Below are 20315 nucleotides of genomic sequence, written 5' to 3'. Positions count from 1 at the left end.
TAGAACTGATACGGCATAGCTCAAAGCACCCATCATAAACCCCATTCCCATCAAGTGGGATACTCCAGGGGCCTAGTGATCACTTCCCAGGGTCTAAGGGCAGAGGCTGGATCTCTCTTTGGAAAGAACTAGGAATAATCATATCCATGTTGATCAACACCCCTACTTGCTTAAAAGGGTTACTTTGTACACACTTAAGTGGAGGGCTATGTAGAGAAAGAGAGGCTACCCCTTAATCTAATTATTGAGTCTGATCTGTAGATACAGTGTAAAATTCTCCCTGATACAATGTAGAATATGTATAATGAGGGGAAAAAATTAATATTATATGTAGTCATGAATGGATGTGAGAGATGGACTATAGAGAAAGCTGAGTGCCAAAGAATTGATGCTTTTGAACTGTGGCATTGGAGAAGACTCTTGAGAGTCCCTAGGACTGCAAGAAGATCCAACCAGTCCATCCTAAAGGAAATCAGTCCTGAATATTCACTGGAAGGACTGATGCTGAAGCTGAAACTCCAATACTTTGGCCACCTGATGCAAAGAACTGACTCATTGGAAAAGACCCTGATGTTGGGAAAGGTTGTTGAAGGTGGGAGGAGAAGAGGATGACAGAGGATGAATGAGATGGTTGGGTGGCATCACCAACTCGATGGACATGAGTTTGGGTAAACTCCAGGAGTTGGTGATAGACAGGGAGGACTGGCATGCTACAGTCCATGGGGTCACAAAGAGTCGGACATGACTGAGTGACTGAACTGAATTGACTGAACTCTTATCAACCTCTTCTGTCTGGTTTGCCAGGACTGTACAACATATAACAATAAAACGAGAATGACACATTTAAACTCTTATCTTTAGCTTTTATCTCAAAGTGTGACCCTAGGACTAATAGAGAAATGGAATTATAAGACTGCTTTTGACAAAACTGAGTCTCGTTGCATGGCTCTTAAATTCTAGGAAATTCCCTGGCAGTCCAGTGGTTAAGACTCCTCATGCCAAGAGCCCAGGTTCAATCCCTGGTTGGGGAACTAAGACTTAGAACTAAGATCCAAGTCTTTTGGTATGGCAAAAGACTAAAAAATAATTTAAATTGTAGAGCAATTTTTGTCTGCATTACATCTTTTGAGAGCTTATTATAAGTAGCCCTGTCCCCAAACTGTCAAAATCTTCCTCCAACTGGGAAATGTATGGAAAGCAATGTATTTGATGATCACAAAAATGATGGGTGACACCTAAAATTTCAGTATGGAAGAGTGAATCTATTTGAAGAAAGAACAAAGATTTAGAACTTAATCTTTTTCTACCCAGGTCTGGTGAAACATTTCCTACAGTAGTTGTCTCTGTTGCAGCTATACAAACAGATGTGCAGTTACTAAGAGGGAAGAAGACAATACCTGGCTAGGAAAGTAAAAAGCTCTTGAGAAAGATTAAGAGAATAATTCAAATCAATGAATATTTACTAAGTGCCAGTTACAAAGTGCTTCACTAGGCTTTACCAATCAGAAGAGAATTAGCATTGGCTCAGTGCCCTCCTCTGTGGCTGGCCCTGTACAAAGCACTTTACAATATTTTTAACTCATTTTATTCTTGCCACTGTATTGAAAGGTGCTATTTATCCCCATTTTACAGATAAGGACACTAAGGCTCTAAAAAAAAAAGTAAATTGGCCTATCTCAGTTTAGTAAAGAAGGAAATAGAATTCTAGTTCATAGCTGTCTGATTCCAAAGCCTATATTATTAGTTCATTTTCACATGTATTGTCTCATTTTCATTCCATAAGAAGAGTAATTCTCTTTTTCCCCCTTGGTGAGGACACTAGAGGGAATGTGGATGGTGTGCGTGGACATCGTGTGACTAGTAATAGAACAAGGAATCATGTTCGTCTGCCTTTTACCGAGTTCCTACTGTTAGATTATTACCTATTATCTCACAACTCTATGAAGACATAATGGTTCCTACAAAGCAGATGAAGTAGCCGGATTTTCAGTTCCCTGATAAATAATCCAGTGTTGTTTTCAGTCCCTCCAGCAGTTGACAGGTATAATTATAGAAGGATACATGAAGCTACAAATACTAGAGCTACAAGAAGGAAATTCAGTGCATTCAAAAGTTGAGCCAAGGGCTTCCCTGGTGGTCCAGTGGTTAAGAATCCTCCTGCCAATGCAGGGAACACGGGTTCAATCCCTGCTCTCCAAAGATCCCAGGTGCCTTGTGGCAACTAAGCCTGTGAGCTACAACTACTGAGCCAGCGCTCTAGAGCCACAACTACTGAAGCCCGTGTGCCTAGAGCCTGTGCTCTGCAACAAGTCACCACAATGAGAAGTCCATGCACAACTAGAGAAAAATGAAGACCTAATGCAACCATAAATAAATAAATCTTAAAAAAGAAAAAGTTAAACCAAAAAATTATGGACCTGGAAGTGGGCTTGCCCTTGAACTGGCTTTTTGTACTTTCCAAATGTGTTTAGACAATAGACTGTAAATAGCTTGCAGCAGTAATTTGGACAAAAAAATTTAAAAAAGTATTAATACATCTTTATCCTTAGTGCCTATCAGCAAACAGTAGGTGTGTTCAAATTTCAATCTGTGAGCCCTGGAGGCTTGACATGATAATTTGTGCAGGGCACAAATGACCTGATCCGTCTGCCAGACTGCTGCTCATCAGTGAAAAGATGCAAATCTTTTGATCTTTCAAATACTTGGCTCCTTGGGAATGTTTGAGAGTAATTGATAACATAGGCTGGATCAATGTGTAGGTCCAGTTATACCAACAGAGAAAAAGGTAACTGTTTCAAAATGCCCTTAGCAACCCAATCTGCAGATTGTTATTGGTGTGACTATTGCTGAAACAGGTGTTGGGTTCATAAATTTGCATAGCAAAATGTTTCTCTTGTGGCAGCAGCCCATGCCATAATTGGTGCCATCTGTATTTGTCTCCAGAAGTTTGGTTTCTAATATGAAGGCAGAGAATCTTGTGCTAATTTTATAATGCTCATGTTACTCTGAGGGTGCTTGACTTTGGAGAAATGTTCATCATTTCTAAGGGAAATATGAACTGAAGGAAAATGTTCAAGTAATGACATGTTGCTTTTTCTTCATGGATTGTTTTCATTTCTGAGTACTTAAAACAAAATTAAGGTCACACCTACAGAACTGCTTCTTCAGAGCACTAGGTGGGGAAGATCTAGCTAGAATGGAAAACCAACAGACCCTGTCAACATATTTATAATGCTCTTTTGACAGGCACTGTTTTCACTAGAACCTCTCTTTTCCGGAAGTTTTCTTTCTTCTTTTTAACCTCTCAATCAATTAGTAGAAATCAGAGTTTGGAATGAACTTTTTCTTATATCTGACTCACCTTCTTTTCCACCAGAGAAAGCAGAAGTTATTTGGGTTGCAATTTTATCTTGGATCTGTTTCTAATGGGGGAAGGACAAATAGAAAATTGTATGAAATCTTAATTTTTCTAAATCTGAAAGACAGTAATGGAGCCATCTAATAAAGCACATCCTAGAACTATAAGGACAGTCTTTTCAATGAACACCATCTTTAAATCAACTTTGTTGTCTCTAGCAGTTCACGCAGGTTGCAAACCTTTAAACTAAGTAACTGTTGTAGGTGTAATATTTATGTATTCTTTTACATTTTTCTCTCTTTAGGTCCATGAAGATCTTTATGAATTAAGGGAGAAATTAACAAAATTCCCGCTTGAGGAAAAAGGCGGGGCTCTGGACATTCAGAATCTTGAAACAGCAATCAAAAGGACTGAAATGGGGTTAAAAGTAAGTAGAGCTTTAGATATTAAATAAAATCCTGGAAGGAGACAAAGATTCCTCAAGAAGAACTGTGCTTCTCACAGGTTCTGTGTAATTCTGGAACAGAGGGGGCTTCGGTTGGTCATCAGCTTTCCCATCCTGTTTCTTTTTTAAGAATGTTGATTATTAGCTGGTTGATTGATTTACATCCTGTCACATGCCACAAAGAATGTGAGATATGGATAATATATGGTTATGCAGTAATTTATGACCCCTAAAATGTGGTTTGATAAAAAGAATTTATAATTTTAAAAATAACTACTTAGTCCAACAGTATGCCTGACAGAAAAGGATTCATACCAATACATTGCAGAGAGTTTCTATCAGAATCACTGGGATTCTAAAAAATAAGAGTTCACTCTTCCTTAATAGCTTAAGGATTTTAAGATTAAGTAATTTTTAAATATTATAACCTAGTACATAACACTGGAAATAGAAATAAAGTAGATAGGAGGACTTTCCTGTGGTGGTCCAGTGGCTAAGATCCCAAGCTTCTAATGCAGGGGGGCCTGGGTTCAATTTCTGCTCAGGATACAAGATCCCACATGCTGTAACTAAGAGTTCACATGCCCCAACTAAAGAGCCCATGCGTTGCAATAAAGACCTGGCACAGCCAAATAAATAAATAAATACTTAAAAAATAAAGTAGATAGGACCTTCATTATTATAGATGGACCTAAGGGCACGGGGGAGTCCAGTCTTCAGACTAGGATAACCCTCATGTACAAAATCAGGATCTATTAGCACGTGGTTCCAATAAAGACCGCCTCCATCATCTAGACCTCCATCAGCATCTCTACTCTTGCTTCCAACCTTCACTGTTCCATCTTACTGGCTTCCTAGCTCAGCTCCTGAGGCTGAGAGATGTGGTTTAGCATGCTGTTGTCCTATATAACATGATGGTGAGAGGGCTGGACCCAGCTGGAGTCTTTGGGTTTGGCCATTTAAAATAATCTGTTACCTGAAGGCCAAACTCTTTGCTCAGATGCTTGCTTGAAGTCCTAGTCAGAGAAAGACATTCTGTGTCCATGGTACCGAGCAAGTCTCCCTGACCAAGGAGCAAACTGACTACTGTGCAGTTTCATTTGTGAAGATGCTACTTAAGCTTCGAGTGTCAACTGTTTATGATACTTTTTGGGATGAAGTAATTTGCCCTTGAGATGCCTAGTGATACCTTAGGCTTGTAATAAACACATAGCATGTTATGTCTTTTGGCTTAATTACACCACTCAGAGGGTGAACCTAATGAAATGGAGAAAATTAGGTGAGGATTTCCAGTCCACTCTAATGGCCTAAACTTTACCTTTTCTGTAACAGATACACATTGAGAAGTATTTAAACGTTGTACACCAACATGTGTTAACAACTCCTATTGATTATAACTTATATTCGTCTCATGCTTCCAAATGGTAAGTAAAATAGCCATTTTAGGGTCTAAAATAAGTACAAAAAAAAAAAAACTTTGCTCACTCAGTGAGATGACTGTAAAGACAAAATTTCCTTGGCTTTGTTTATATCCGTTCTACTAATTTCCATACAAGTTTTGCATATGAAGATAATGGCAGAATTTAAACTTTAATAAAGTTATTCTGTGTTATTTTTACTGCATTTTAATGCTTGATGTCATGACAGTTATTTCTGGGTCCTAGTTTTGGTGTTACATCTTTTATATTTTTAGTAAAGCATATCCCAAATTCAAAAGCTTCACTGGTTGCTCAATGGGAAAGAATCTACCTGTCAATGCAGGAGATGCAGATTCAATCCCTGGGTCAGGAAGATCCCTTGCAGAAGGAAATGGCAACCCACACCAGTATTCTTGCCTGGGACATCCCATGGACAGAGGACGCTGGTAGGCTACAGTCTATTGGGTCGCAAAAGAATCAGACACGACTTAGTAACTAGATAATAAGAACAACATGCCAAATTCAATTCTTAGAGGAAATATTTTAAAGCAAATCAATTTTTATGCTATTTAGATCATGTGGAGCTTTCTTTACAGTTTTTAGCCTGTCATATGTGCTTTACTGTAAAGATGATTTTGGTATCCAGGGTAAACAAAACAAAAGTAATAAAACTTGCTTGAAATGTTGGCTCAGACGGTAAAGAATCTATCTGCAATGTAGGAGACCCAGGTTCAATCCCTGAGTCAGGAAGATCTCCTGGAGAAGGGAATGGCTACCCACTCTAGTATTCTTGCCTGGGGAATTCCATGGACAGAGGAGCCTGGTGGGCTGCAGTCCATGGGGTCCAAAAGAGTCAGACACAACTGAGCAACTGACATATACATTAATAATACAACCTAAGAGATGATTTATTAAAATTAGTAAAATGACCTTTTCACACACAACTATATATAAAAGAGATAACTAATAAGAACCTACTGTATGGCACAGGGAACTCAATACCCTGTAATGATTTATATAGGAAAAGAATCTAAAAAAACAGTGGATATATGTATCAGTATCAGTATCCGTTCAGTTGCTCAGTTGTGTCCGACTCTTTGGGACCTCATAAACCACAGCACGCCAGACCTACCTGTCTATCACCAACTCCCGGAGTTCACCCAAACTCATGTCCGTTGAGTCGGTGATGCCTTCCAACCATCTCATCCTGTGTCATCCCCTTCTCCTCCTGCCCTCAATCTTTCCCAGCATCAGGGTCTTTTTCAAATGAGTCAGCTCTTTGCATCAGGTGGGCAAAGTACTGGAGTTTCAGCTTCAACATCACTCCCTCCAATGAACACCCAGAACTGATCTCCTTTAGGATGGACTGGCTGGATCTCCTTGCAGTCCAAGGGACTCTCAAGAGTCTTCTCCAATACCACAGTTCAAAAGCATCAATTCTTCAGTGCTCAGCTTTCTTTATAGTGCAACTCACATCCATAAATGACTACTGGAAAAACGATAGCCTTGACTAGACGGACCTTTGTTGACAAAGTAATGTCTCTGCTTTTTAATATGCTGTCTAGGTTGGTCATAACTTTCTTTTCAAGGAGTAAGTGTTTTTTAATTTCATGGCTGCAGTCACCATCTGCAGTGACTTTGGAGCCCCAAAAAATAAAGTCTGATACTGCCTCCACTGTTTCCGCATCTGTTTGCCATGAAGTGATGGGACCAGATACCATGATCTTAGTTTTCTGAATGTTGAGCTTTAAGCCAACTTTTTCACTCTCCTCTTTCACTTTCATCAAGAGTCTCTTTAGTTCTTCTTCACTTTCTGCCATAAGGGTGGTGTCATCTGCATATCTGAGTTTATTGATATTTCTCCTGGCAATCTTGATTCCAGCTTGTGCTTGTTCCAGCCCAGCATTTCTCATGATGCACTCTGCATATAAGTTAAATAAGCAGGGTAACAATATACAGCCTTGACGTACTCCTTTCCCTATTTGGAACCAGTCTATTGTTCCATGTCCAGTTCTAACTGTTGCTCTCTGACCTGCATATAGGTTTCTCAAGAGGCAGGTCAGGTGGTCTGGTATTCCCATCTCTTAAAGAATTTTCCACAGTTTATTGTGACCCACACAGTCAAAGGCTTTGGCGTAGTCAATAAAGCAGAAGTAGATGTTATTCTGGAACTCTCTTGCTTTTTCGATGATCCAGCGGATGTTGGCAACTTGATCTCTGGTTCCTCTGCCTTTTCAAAACCAGCTTGAACATCTGGAAGTTCACGGTTCATGTATTACTGAAGCCTGGCTTGAAGAATTTTGAGCATTACTTTACTACTGTGTGAGATGAGTGCAATTGTGCAGTAGTTTGAGCTTTCTTTGGCATTGCCTTTCTTTGGGATTGGAATGAAAACTGACCTTTTCCAGTCCCATGGCCACTGCTGAGTTTTCCAAATCTGCTGACATATTGAGTGCAGCACTTTCACAGCATCATCTTTTAGGATTTTAAATAGCTCAGCTGGAATTCCATCACCTCTACTAGCTTTGTTTGTAGTGATGCTTCCAAAGGCCCACTTGACTTCAGATTCCAGGATGTCTGGCTCTAGGTGAGTGGTATACTCTAGGTGAATATATATGTATAACTGATTGTAAACCAACCATAGTAAAAAAAAAAATTAAAAAGAAATAAAAAGAGAAATAACCTTTTCTTACTTTGGACCTTCTTCCATCCAGGCCTGAATTGAAGTGAACATAGATCAGGGTTTTGTATGCAGCTTAAAAGTCTGTGGTCCTTTTTGCATCATAAATACTTATCAAGAGTAAATGAATCATATCAGACAGGGAGGTCAAGTTTCAGAGAGAAACCCAGAGATACAACCAGGTCCCAGCTCTTGTAGTGGGGAACAGAGCCTCGGGTGTTCAATGTACCCGTTTCCCATTTCCCTCCATGAAGGTAGTACCATAGGCAACCATCATCCGTTGGCAGAGGCAACCCTTCCCTAGTCTGTCTAGTTTGAAGTCATTTATATCTTAGGGTTTTGTTTGTTTGTTTTGGCCATACTGTGCAGCTTGTGGGATCTTAGTTCCCCCATCAGATATCAAACCCATGCCCTTGGCAATGAAAGCATGAAGTCTTAACTACTGGACCACCAGGGAATTGCCCTATCTTAGATTTTTTAATTTGAAAATAAAAATATGATTTTCAAATAGGTTTGTATAAATCATCTTTTGAAACAAGGAATCTGTAGGGAAAATAACAAAAGGGATTCTTGGAGAAGAAAATATTGGAGGTTATTTTACTACATCTTATTGACTCAGTTCTAAATTAAGAGAACAGGGACTTCCCTCATGTCCAGCAGTTAAGACTCCATACTCTCAATGCCGGGGGCCTGGGTTTGATCCCCAGTCAGGGAACTAGACCCTGCATGCAACAACTAAGACCCAGCACAGCCAAGTAAATAAATATTAAAAATAATAATAAATCAAGACAGCCACACAAGGCAAAGTGGGAGGACTATTTAGATGGCAGCCAGGAGATCTATAGTAGGTGGTGAGTGTGCATTCAAGAGATGGAGTGTACACACAGCAATAAGAAAGCTCCAGCACGCAGAAGGTAGGGAAAGTAGGACCGGAGGCGAGAGACGGGAGAGAAGGCGCCTGTCACCAGCTCTAGAGGAGTTCTCCCGTCCTGTCTCCAGTTCCCCTCTGTCTTCTCTTCTTGACGGAGTACAGAGTTTCTGGGCTGTAGTTGCGCATGCTGTGATAGCTAAAGAGAACAGACGAGGTAGCAGAGAACCAAATACAAAGATTCTGGCAGAGCACGTTGCTTGTACAGTTCCCCATGGCCAAGGAGCATCCTTGCCCCTGTTAGGGTTCGGAAGAGTGAAGAAAGATGTGAACTGGGGCATGGAGCTGGCACCCAGAAATGGTCTTTGCATCCTTCCTTTCCTGTTCAATAAAGTAATGCAACCACTGGCTGTCTTATCAGGAAGATGGGAGCCTGGCAAGTTTGTAGGAGCCCTACAAGCCTGGGGGAGCATCTCAGTCATAGCTGTGGATTTGGGATGCTAAAGTGGCCTAAAATTTGAAAATGAGATGAAGTGAGCCATGGTCAAAAACTGGAGAGAGTCCAAAATGGGTCTTCAAAGTAAGCAGGTCCAAGGCAGTCGCTGGGAGTGGAAGATATAACCTTTTATATATAGGATGGATAAATGACAAGGTCCTACTATATAGCACAAAGTACTATATTTAGTATCTTATGATAAACCATAATGGAAAATAATATTTTAAAAAGAATGCATATATATGTATAACTGAATCACTTTGCTATATAACAGTAATTAACACAACACTATAATCCACCTATACTTCAATTTTTAAAATTTAAAAAAATAGTGAGGCCCAGGTTAGAGTCCAGTCAACTGTCTGCAAGTGTCCTCTCCTACACTGTAACTATATAAAAGCCAAGAAGTCTAATTTTCACAGAGGATGGTTTTTTTTTTCGCCAGTATTGCTCAAGAAAAAATCTGGTGGTTTTGTCTAGTAGAGATAAAACCCAGTAGGTACACAACATGATGACAATGGATTCCAGCAAATGGAAGATTTCCCCAGCAGTCATTCAGAAAACAATGATAAGGATATAATCAAAAGTGGTATATTTTCTCCAAAGAGCTCCAAGTGCTTTTGTATTGTTTTCAAAATAGGTTTCATTATTATTCCCACCTTGGCAATGATTCTTCTTCTATGTCAAAGTGTGGTTCTTCCTCTTATCATTGCTGGCTTGCACAGATTTTATTGCGTGAGATATCTGCTCACACTGTTCTTAACGACCACGCTTTGCTTATTGACACTAGGAGGCTGACTACCATCTGTACCAACACCATCAGAACTGCACAGAAATCTTCATTTTATATTCTGTTGCACTAGTGTTTGAGGGGGGGAAAAAAGAACAAAGCAAATAAATAATAGTGAGAAACAATGAGAAGGAAAGAAGAGGTTTCTGTTAAATGATAAGCATAGATGAGAAGGTATATTCTCACTCCGTCACTGGACCCCCTTAGAGCCATCCTCTTCTGCCTCGTTACAAGGCACTACACAAATCCCACTTATGCAGAATGTGACCACATCCTAGTGACAAAGAGAGACAAAGAACAGGAGACAAGATGTTTACACCTGGTCATCTAGGTGAAGGGTATTTGCATGCTCACTATCCTTTCAGTTTCTTTGTGGCTTTGAAGCTTTTTGAAACAAAAAAATAAAAATTTTAAGAAGCATCATAAAATAACAAATAGGAAAAGCAGTTCCAACATATGTTACACAAAAATTACTAATACTCTTAAATACAAAGTGTTTTCTTGCCATAATCATAATAAAAAACCTTGAAATAGACAAAACGACATCAGTGGACTACTCACAGAGCTAGAAATGCAAATAACCAGTAAATATGTGAAAAATGTTTAATAGCACTGTTGAACCATAGGAATACAAATTGAACTATATAATGGGTTGGCTAAACAGTTCATTTAGGTTCTTCTATAACATCTTACAGGGAACTTCCCTGGTGGCTCAGATGGTAAAGCATTTACCCGCAATGCGGGAGACCTGGGTTCAATCCCTGGGTCAGGAAGATCCCCTGGAGAAGGAAATGGCAACCCACTCCAGTTCTCTTGCCTCGAAAATCCCATGGATGGAGGAGCCTGGTAGGCTACAGTCCATGGGGTAAATAACCTGAATAAACTTTCTGGCCAAACCAATATTACCATTTTTGCCTAACAAAGTAGCAGTTCAGTTCAGTTCAGTCACTCAGTTGTGTCCAACTCTTTGTGACCCCATGGACTGCAGCACGTCAGGTTTTCCTGTGCATCACCAGCCCTCAGAGACTACTTAAACTCATGTCCATTGCATCAGTGATGCCATCCAACCATCTCATTTCTGTCGTCCCCTTCTCCTGCCTTCAGTCTCTCCCAGAATCAGGGTCTTTTCCAGTGAATCAGCTCTTTGCATCAGGTGGCCAAAGTATTGGAGCTTCAGCTTCAGCATCAGTCCTTCCAATGAATATTCAGGACTGATCTCCTTTAGGATGGACTGGTTGGATCTCCTTGCAGTCCAAGAAATTCTCAAAAGTCTTCTCCAACACCACAGTTCAAAAGCAGCAATTCTTCAGCGCTCATCATTCTTTATAGTCCAACTCTCACATCCATACATGACTACTGGAAAAACCATGGCTGTGACTAGATGGACCTTTGTTGACAAAGTAATGCGTCTGCTTTTTAATATGCTGTCTAGGTTGGTCATAACTTTTCTTCCAAGGAGCAAGCATCTTTTAATTTTATGGCTGCAGTCACCATCTGAGTGATTTTGAAGGCCTAGCAAAGAAACTCTGTCACTGTTTCCATTGTTTCCCCATCTATTTACCATGAAGTAATTGGACTGGATCTTCGTTTTTTAAATGTTGAGTTTTAAGCCAGCTTTTTCACTCTCCTCTTTCACTTTCATCAAGAGGCTCTTTAGTTCCTCTTTGGTTTATGCCATAAGGGTGGTGTCATCTGCCTATCTCAGGTTTTGGATATTTCTCCTGGCAATCTTGATTCCAGCTTGTGCTTCATCCAGTCTGGCACTTCACATGATGTACTCTGCATATAAATTAAATAAGCAGGGTGACAATACACAGCCTTGAAGTACACTCTTTTCCCAATTTGGACCCAGTCCATTTTTCCATGTCCAGTTCTAAGAATTGCTTCTTGACCTGCATACAGATTTCTCATGAGGCAGGTAAGGTGGTCTGGTATTCCCATCTCTTGAAGAATTTTCCACAGTTTGTTGTTATCCACACAGTCAAAGGCTTTGGCATAGTCAATAAAGCAGAAGTAGATGTTTTTTTGGAATTCTGTTGCTTTTTGTATGAGCCAATGGATGTTGGCAATTTGATTTCTGGTTCCTTTGCCTTTTCTAAATCCAGTTTGAACATCTGGAAGTTCTTGGTTCATGTCCTGTTGAAGCCTCACTTGGAGAATTTTGAGCATTACTTTGCTAGCATGTGAGATGAGTGCAATTGTGCAGTAGTTTGAACATTCTTTGGCATTGCCTTTCTTTGGGATTGGAATGAAAAAACAGACCTTTTCCAGTCCTGTGGCCACTGCAGAGTTTTCCAAATTTGCTGGCATATTGAGTGCAGCACTTTCACAACATCTTCTTTTAGGATTTTAAATAGCTCAGCTGGAATTCCTTCACCTCCACTAGCTTTGTTCATAGTGATGCTTCCGAAGACCCACTTGACTTCACACCCCAGGATGTCTGGCTCTAGGTGAGTGATCACACCATCATGGTTATCTGGGTCATTAAGATCTTTTTTGTATATTTCTTCTGTGTATTCTTGCCACCTCTTCTTAATATTTTCTGCTGGTTAGGTCCATACAATTTTGTCCTTTATTGTGCCCATCTTTGCACAAAATGTTCCCTTGGTATTTCTAATTTTCTTGAAGAGATCTCTAGTCTTTCCCATTCTGCTGTTTTCCCATTCTGTTTCTTTGCATTGATCACTGAGGAAGGCTTTCTTATCTTTCCTATTCTTTGGAGCCCTATATCTTTGGAGCTCTGCATTCAGATGGATTTATCTTTCCTCTTCTCCTTTGCCTTTAGCTTCTCTTCTTTCCTCAGCTATTTCTAAGGCTTCCTCAGACAATCATTTTGCCTTTTTGCATTTCTTTTTCTTGGGGATGGTTTTAATTACTACCTCCTGTACAATGTTATGAAACTCCATCCATAGTTCTTCAGGCACTCTTTCTATCAGATCTAATCTCTTGAATCTATTTGTCACTTCCACTGTAAGGGATTTTATTTAGGTCATACCTGAATGGTCTAGTCATTTTCCCTACTTTTTTCAGTTTAATCTGAGCCACGGTCACGTCCCCGTCTTGTTTTGTTGACTGTATAGAGCTTCTCCATCTTTGGCTGCAAAGAATATAATCAGTTTGATTTTGGTGTTGACCATCTGGTGATGTCCATTTGTAGAGTTGTGTCTTGTGTTGTTGGAAGAGGGTGTTTGCTATGACCAGTGTGTTCTCTTGGCAAAACTCCGTTAGCCTTTGCCCTGCTTCATTCTGTACTCCACGGCCAAATTTGCCTGTTACTCCAGGTATCTCTTGACTTCCTACTTTTGCATTCCGGTCCCCTATGATGAAAAGGACATCTCTTTTGGGTGTTAGTTATAGAAGGTCTTATAGATCTTCATAGAACCATTCAACTTCAGCTTCTTCAGCCTTAGGGCTTGGGGCATAGGCTTGGATTACTGTGATATTGAATGATTTGTCTTGGAAACGAGCAGAGACCATCCTGTCGTTTTTCAGATTGCACCCAAGTGCTGGATTTTGGACTCTTTTGTTGACTCTGAGGGCTACTCCATTTCTTCTAAGGGACTCTTGCCCACAGTAGTAGATGTAATGGTCATCTGAATTAAATTCACCCATTCCAGTCCATTTTAGTTCACTGGTCCCTAAAATGTCAATGTTCACTCTTGCCATCTCCTGTTTGACCACTTCCAATTTACCCTGATTCATGGACTTAACATTCTAGGTTCTATGCAGTATTATTATTTACAGCATCAGACTTTACTTCCATCACCAGTCACATCCACAACTGGGCGTTGTTTTCGCTTTGGCTCCGTCTCTTCATTCTTTCTGGAGTTATTTCTCCACTGATCTCCAGTAGCATAATGGGCACCTACCGACCTGGGGAGTTCATCTTTCAGTGTCTTATCTTTTTGTCTTTTCATACTGTTCATGGGGTTCTCAAGGCAGGAATTCTGAAGTGGTTTGCCATTCCCTTCTCCAGTGCACCACATTTTGTCCGAACACTCCACCATGACCTGTCCATCTTGGGTGGCCCTACATGGCATGGCTCTTAGTTTCATTGAGTTAGACAAGGCTGTGATCCATTACAAGTTTGAGATCTAATTTGTTACAGAAAACTAACAAATTAGCAAAACATATAAAGCCACCCTAGTACTCAATGCTGCTGAGGGGGTGGGAAAAAATGGGCAGGTTTTTCTATAAGATACTAAGACTTTTCCAAAATTAATGACAGATGATAAACCATACAGAGAATACCAGGCAGGTAAGTAGGGATTTTTCTGGCCAGGAGTTATGCCGTCTGCTATAACTGTAGGTTTCTGAGGCTTCAGTTTCACCAATTATCCTTGTTTTTAGCCTCTCTATTGGCTTTGTGTTTCCCTAGAATCTCCTTCCTATGTAGAATCTGAGCCTTGCAGTTCTTTCATCTGTAATCTTGTGTCTGCAGAAGTGGATGTAGTGTGTTTTGGGGGGAAGCATTCAATAATCCTGTGATTAGGTCTCAATCTTTTGGAACGTCTGTGCCCCTGGACACTTCACAAATTTTTCTCAGCAATTTTTCCCCTCTTTGGTGAGACGGGAGACCAAAGGGGGCTGGAGTTAGTTAATTGCTCTCCTTCAGATCTGATAAGGCTTTGTTAAAATAGTTCTCCATGAGACAAAGCCTTTATTATAGAGAACAGAACAAAGAACAGAACTTGGAGTATTTTGAAATGGCTTCTCTTCCTTTCCTTTGCCCTGCTAGAAGCAGGAGGGGTTTTTCCTCTGATATTCACAGAGAAAATAAGGTGGGGCTCCTAGAAGTAAAACTCATGAAATTATAGGCTGTGCTAACTTGGCCCCTCAGAGATTTTAACTCTCGAGTGAATCTATACTCAACCTCCAGTACTTTGTTGATTAGAATTTAAGTGTTCTTCCAGTACTGGCTCTAGCAGCAGGTTTCTGCTCTTGGGTTTTATCCACTTCTTTTTCCAGTTTTGAAGCCAACAGCTTTCCCTGCAGTTTCCTCAATTCTTTGATGTATCTAAGAAGAGTTGCTTTTCTGTTTTTTCAGCCGTTTCTTATTGTGAAGGTTGGAGTGATAACTTCCAAGCACTTTACATGTTGAAATGAAACCAGAAGTCTATAAATTGCTTTTTAGTGATAATTTTACAGAAGTGGACATCACAATAGAATCAAGAAATTGAGTCATTGGTTGTTGAGTTTAATTGACCTTAATTATGTTAGCCATTTTAAAGAACCTGCTTTATATTAAGATCTACATTACACGCATATGCACATTCTTATAACTTTATTTTGTTTGCGCATTGCTATCCCATGGAACTCCTGACTGCTTAACAAGGGAGATCTTTAACATTTTTTATCCTCAGTGTAAGTTGCTTCAGTTGAGTCCAACCGTTGCAACCCCGTAGCCTGTAGCCCGCCAGGCTGCTCTGTCCATGGGATTCTTTAGGCAAGAATACTAGAGTGGGTTGCCATTTCCTTCTCCGGGGGATCTTTTCAATGCAGGGATCAAACCTGCGACTCAGGTCTCCTGCATTGGCAGGCGGGTTCTTTACTGCTAGCGCCACCTGGGAAGCCAGGTGTAATTCTAAAGACTTTGATCCTTAAGTCTTTGCAATTACATAGAACAGCAGAAGTTTAAAGATATAAGGATGAACTGCTTAGGGAATAGCATTTTTAATATATTTAACATTGGCTATCTTGTTACTTAATTTTATTTAACAAAATACAGCATATTATATTTTCTTAACCAAGAAATGTTTTGTAGTGCAGTAATTCTGTCAATTGTAAGTCATATAAACTCAGCCAGAGATATAGCTTTTTATTCATGCTATAATGGTCATTATCAGACTTGGAAGTTCTTATGCTTAATAAACAACTGCAGTTTTATAGTGGTAAAAATACTAAAGTTGGTCAAATTTATTTTAATTACCAATAGAATATTTCCTATAAAATGTAATTTAACTAGGAAGCATTGTTTTAAATTACAATTTTGAAGCTTTAAGGATAGCAAATTCTATTTTTATTTTTTTAAACTTAGGTTGTTCCCAGCTGTAATTGATCAGAAAACATTTATTTTCCCTCTGGAATCTGAGGGGAAACTTTGGCAACCCCAAAAGGAGCACAGTTCATTTCCACGTGCCTTTCCAAGAGTAAAGGTAGGAAGAGAGAAATCCATAGAGACAGAAAGTGGATTGGTCGTTCCCAGAGGCTGGAAGGAGGAGGTGGGGAGAGTGGGGAATGACTTGTAAGGGTTGTCAGGTGTCTTTGGGGATGATGAAGTGTCCTGGAATTAAACAGTGGTGATGGCTGCACAACTCTGGCAATCTACTGAACATTGGACTGTATACCTTGAAAGGGTGAATTTAAGGTTTATGAATTATATCTCCATAAAGATGTTAGAAACCTCCCCCCCCCCCACAAGAGTGAAGGTAGGAAATTGTGTTCTAAATGGAAAAACATGCCATTGTTGTTTCAGATATGTTCATGGCATAGTCAATTTCTATGACAAAGAGCTTTCTTTGTAGTTAAGTTTCCAGGTGGCAAGGAATAGAGCCCAAGAGGTTTCTGCCTTTTGGGTGTGCTCTCAATTGAATTCCTGTTCCCTCCCTGACTCCCCCAAAGTGATAACAACTCGCTTCTTCTGGGTGCCAGGTGTTATTTTCAGGCTTTGGGGATGCTAAATTGTTTAATCTTCAGAATAATCCTAGAAGGAGATATTATTATTATCTTCATTTTATTGACGAAGAAACGAAGATTCAGAAATGTTAAATATTGGATGGGCAAAGAGAACATAGCTGGTATCAGAGCAAGGATCATGAATCCAGAAATGTAGGAATCCAGACTGTGCTCTTAACCACTGTGATACCCCTTTTAAAACAATAGCTTTATTGAGATTTAATTTATATCCCATAAAATTCTCCCTTTTAAAAGTGACTTTTCCTATATTCACAGAGTTGGGCAGCCATCATGTGGCACCCTTTTTACAGTTGCTTGTATCAGTTCCAGGGACTCTGTCCATAAACATCTTTGCTGTGGACATCTTTGCCACAACTATTTTCGCCTCAAGCATTTTTGCTGCATAACTCATTGGCCATAAAGCAGTTTTGCTATAAAAAAATAAAATAGCAAAAATAAAAGAGGGACATTAACAAAGACATAAAGAAATATGAGGAGTGAATGACAAAATTTAAATGACTTTTTTTTTGCAAAATACGGAATATTTGAATTAATATGTGTAGATCATGGCAATCCTTTGCAAATGACCAATTTTATTTTGTGGGTTATACCTAAGCATTTGTCTTTCAAGTCTTTCGTTCATAGTATTTTATATATATTTTGTTTGTTGACGCGTCTCCTTGTGTGGATGACATCACACTTTTTCATTTTTACTGTCATTTTTTTCCTTCATTGAGAGAGATCTGTGCATGCCCAGTCTCTCAGTTGTATCTGATTCTTTGGACCCCATGGGCTGTAGGCCACCAGGCATCTCTGTCCATGGAATTTTACAGGAAAGCATACTGGAGTAGGTTGCCATTTCCTCCTCCGTGTGACAAACATGCCAAGATTTACCACAGTGTAGCAGTTTTCACAGAGCAACACAAAGCTCACATCCTGATACTCTTGTATGACTTCCACTTTGCACTCTCAAAGCAGCTCACTCCTATCTTTGTAATTGGACTTGTCACATTGGGTTTCTTCAGTTACCATCTGTGGAGTGCTTACTATGTGCCAAGGACTACTAGAGGCACATTGGGAGGAACAATTCAGACCAGGTCCCCATTCTTGGGTGATGGAGATACACCAACAGTAAGAAAACAACAGGTAATAATAAAGGCTCTCATGGGGGGAAAAAAAAGTGCTATCATAAATGGAACTTAAACTTCTCATCTTTGTTACTATTAAGTCTCTGCTTTCATTAAATTTTTATTTTGCCAAGAATCTCAGGGGAGCCAGAATGGTTCATAAACACAAAATTGGAGATCTCTAGGATATAAAGACAATGAAATAAAATATATGAAATTAGGACTATTTTAGAACACATAGTTGCTGTTACTAATATTATTCCAGGAAAAAAAGAAAAAAAAAACTATGGCCAGAAATTTATTTTCCCCAAAGAGTTTTGAATCCTGGCAAATGATTATAAAGATAAGGGATCTTATATGCCCCATGTTCTTTTAAATACTGCAAGCAGGGGTGAGCTTCATTTAGAAAGAGGCACGGACTGCTTCCCACCCTGACTTTACCTCCAGGGCCTGGATCCCTGTTGTTGTTTTATATCTAATATCAGTGACATCTGCTTAAAAATGCATAACTGCTGACACAAAGATAGCCCTAATTGTGCATTGTAAAGTCAGTGACAAACAGTGCTGGTTTGCCAGCTGTTGTTAAGCCTCCTGCACCAACGTAAAACCTTGTGTTACTGAGCAGTTGTGAAATCCAACTGGGAGATCGCCACCTTTAATTGCCCACTGCCAACCTTTTAAACTAGGTTAAACCCCAGTTGCTACTTTAAGCTCTTTCTCCAAAAAGAATAAATTGTTTTTGGAATTCCATTTCACACAAAAAAACTAAAATGACAAATCATTTGGAGTTTCTCAGTTGTAATTAAGAATCACAATAAAGAATTATCACTCTTCTGTAACATTTGAAAAAGCCGTATTCTGGTGCCTTTTCTTTAAAGTGTATCTTAGCTCCAAATCAACATGAGCCCAGCCCTTCTTTTAGGCACCTTGGGCACACATATACTCATAGCAGTCAAGGAAAGGGTTTAAAATAGCAAACACAAAAGAAGGAGGGAGGAAGAGAAGGAGAAAAACTTTATAGGCCAAGAGAGTATTTGATTTTCTTGTTGTGTCTGGCAAGCTGTCTGAAGGCAAATTTCAAAACAGAAGTTCCTAAACTGTTTAACCAGCTAGCTTTCTTTTGGTATTCACTCAATTCTTTGCTCTGTGAGCGGGCCAGGCTGCACATTAGGTTGTTAGGTTAGAGCCTTTCGCGGGAAAATTCTGTTTTCTGCAGTTGCGATTAGGCGTGTATTCTGTGGATTTTTAGTTTTTTTCCCGGTTATGTTGCCTTCTGAGATTCCAAAACTCCTCACAGACCCACCTGTGAGAGGGTTTCCTACTGTGTGAATATTCATTGGAAGGACTGATGCTGAAGCTGAAACTCCAATACTTTGGAGTGAAGAACGGACTCATTGGAAAAGGCCCTGATGCTGGAAAAGATTGAGGGCAGGAGGAGAATGGGATGACAGACGATGAGATGATTGGACGGCATCACCAACGCGATGGATATGAGTTTGAGTAGGCTCCGGGAGTTGATGATGGACAGGGAAGCCTGGCGTGCTGCAGTCCATGGGGTCGTAGAGAGCTGGACATGACTGAGCGATTGAACTGAACTGAACTGAACTAAAATTGTTTAAATCCAAGGAACTACTTAGAAGCATGATACAAATCGTATGTTTACAAAGCAGGGAAAATAACTGGATCTCATTGCTTGAGAGTTATTCTCCAAATGAATTCCATAAAATTGATACTCCATCAACTGAATGTAAAAATATAGATTGTGATCTAATTCGATACAGCAATATGCAAGATCTGTGTATAAGATGGGAAGGATCTTTAATTTTGTGAATATGGATCTAATTGAGAATGATTTTCAAAATTTGATCAAAACTAAAGTTTTGAGGATTTTTGTCATTATGAGGAATAATGTGATGAGAGATCAATGATGGAAAAAGGGTAAGAAAGGGTTGCTTTACAGATTTTCACTGTGGGTTATATCTCACTTAATATTGGGTGGGAAAATTTTGCTAATGAAATACCAGGTGGATTTTATAGAATAAAGTAGAGAAAAGTGAATGCCTACAAGAAACCAACAAGCATTGTGAACTCGGCCTTCTCATTAGAATATACTTTAAAAACTACTTTTCCCTTTCTATGACTTCTTAAAACCTTCTTAGTATGAAACTATTCAAATAAACCAAAAATAGTATATTAATAACTATTTTTCTTTCACCTGGATTTAATAAGTGTTAACCTTTACCAGTTTCGCTTCACCTATTTTTTATTGAAATGTTTTAAAATATAGATCTAATGACATTTCATCCCTTAATGCTTTTACATACATCTTTAAAAACGAACACATTCCTCCTTACCCACAATACCATTATCCCATCTAACAAAATTAACAGTAATTCCTGAATATAATAGATACCCAGGTTATATTCAGATTTCCCCAGTTATCCTCCAAATGACTTTT

At 39.4% G+C, this 20315-nt stretch overlaps 1 protein-coding gene across 1 annotated transcript in view; it reads left to right on the top strand.

Moving 5' to 3' along the window:
- The window catches only part of IQCH (IQ motif containing H), a 225111-nt gene that overhangs the window by 1927 nt on the left and 202869 nt on the right, over positions 1-20315 (top strand). Inside the window, exons 2-4 of the mRNA XM_043919837.1 lie at positions 3663-3785; positions 5136-5227; positions 16093-16210. Coding sequence (XP_043775772.1) covers positions 3663-3785; positions 5136-5227; positions 16093-16210 — 333 coding nt within the window. The remainder of the gene's footprint in view (positions 1-3662; positions 3786-5135; positions 5228-16092; positions 16211-20315) is intronic.

This window comes from Cervus elaphus, chromosome 12 (assembly GCF_910594005.1).
Source record: "Cervus elaphus chromosome 12, mCerEla1.1, whole genome shotgun sequence".
NCBI classification, from domain to species: Eukaryota; Metazoa; Chordata; class Mammalia; order Artiodactyla; family Cervidae; genus Cervus; species Cervus elaphus.
The sequence above is the reverse complement of the archived record's forward strand: the minus strand, read 5'-3'. Positions and strand labels throughout refer to the sequence as shown.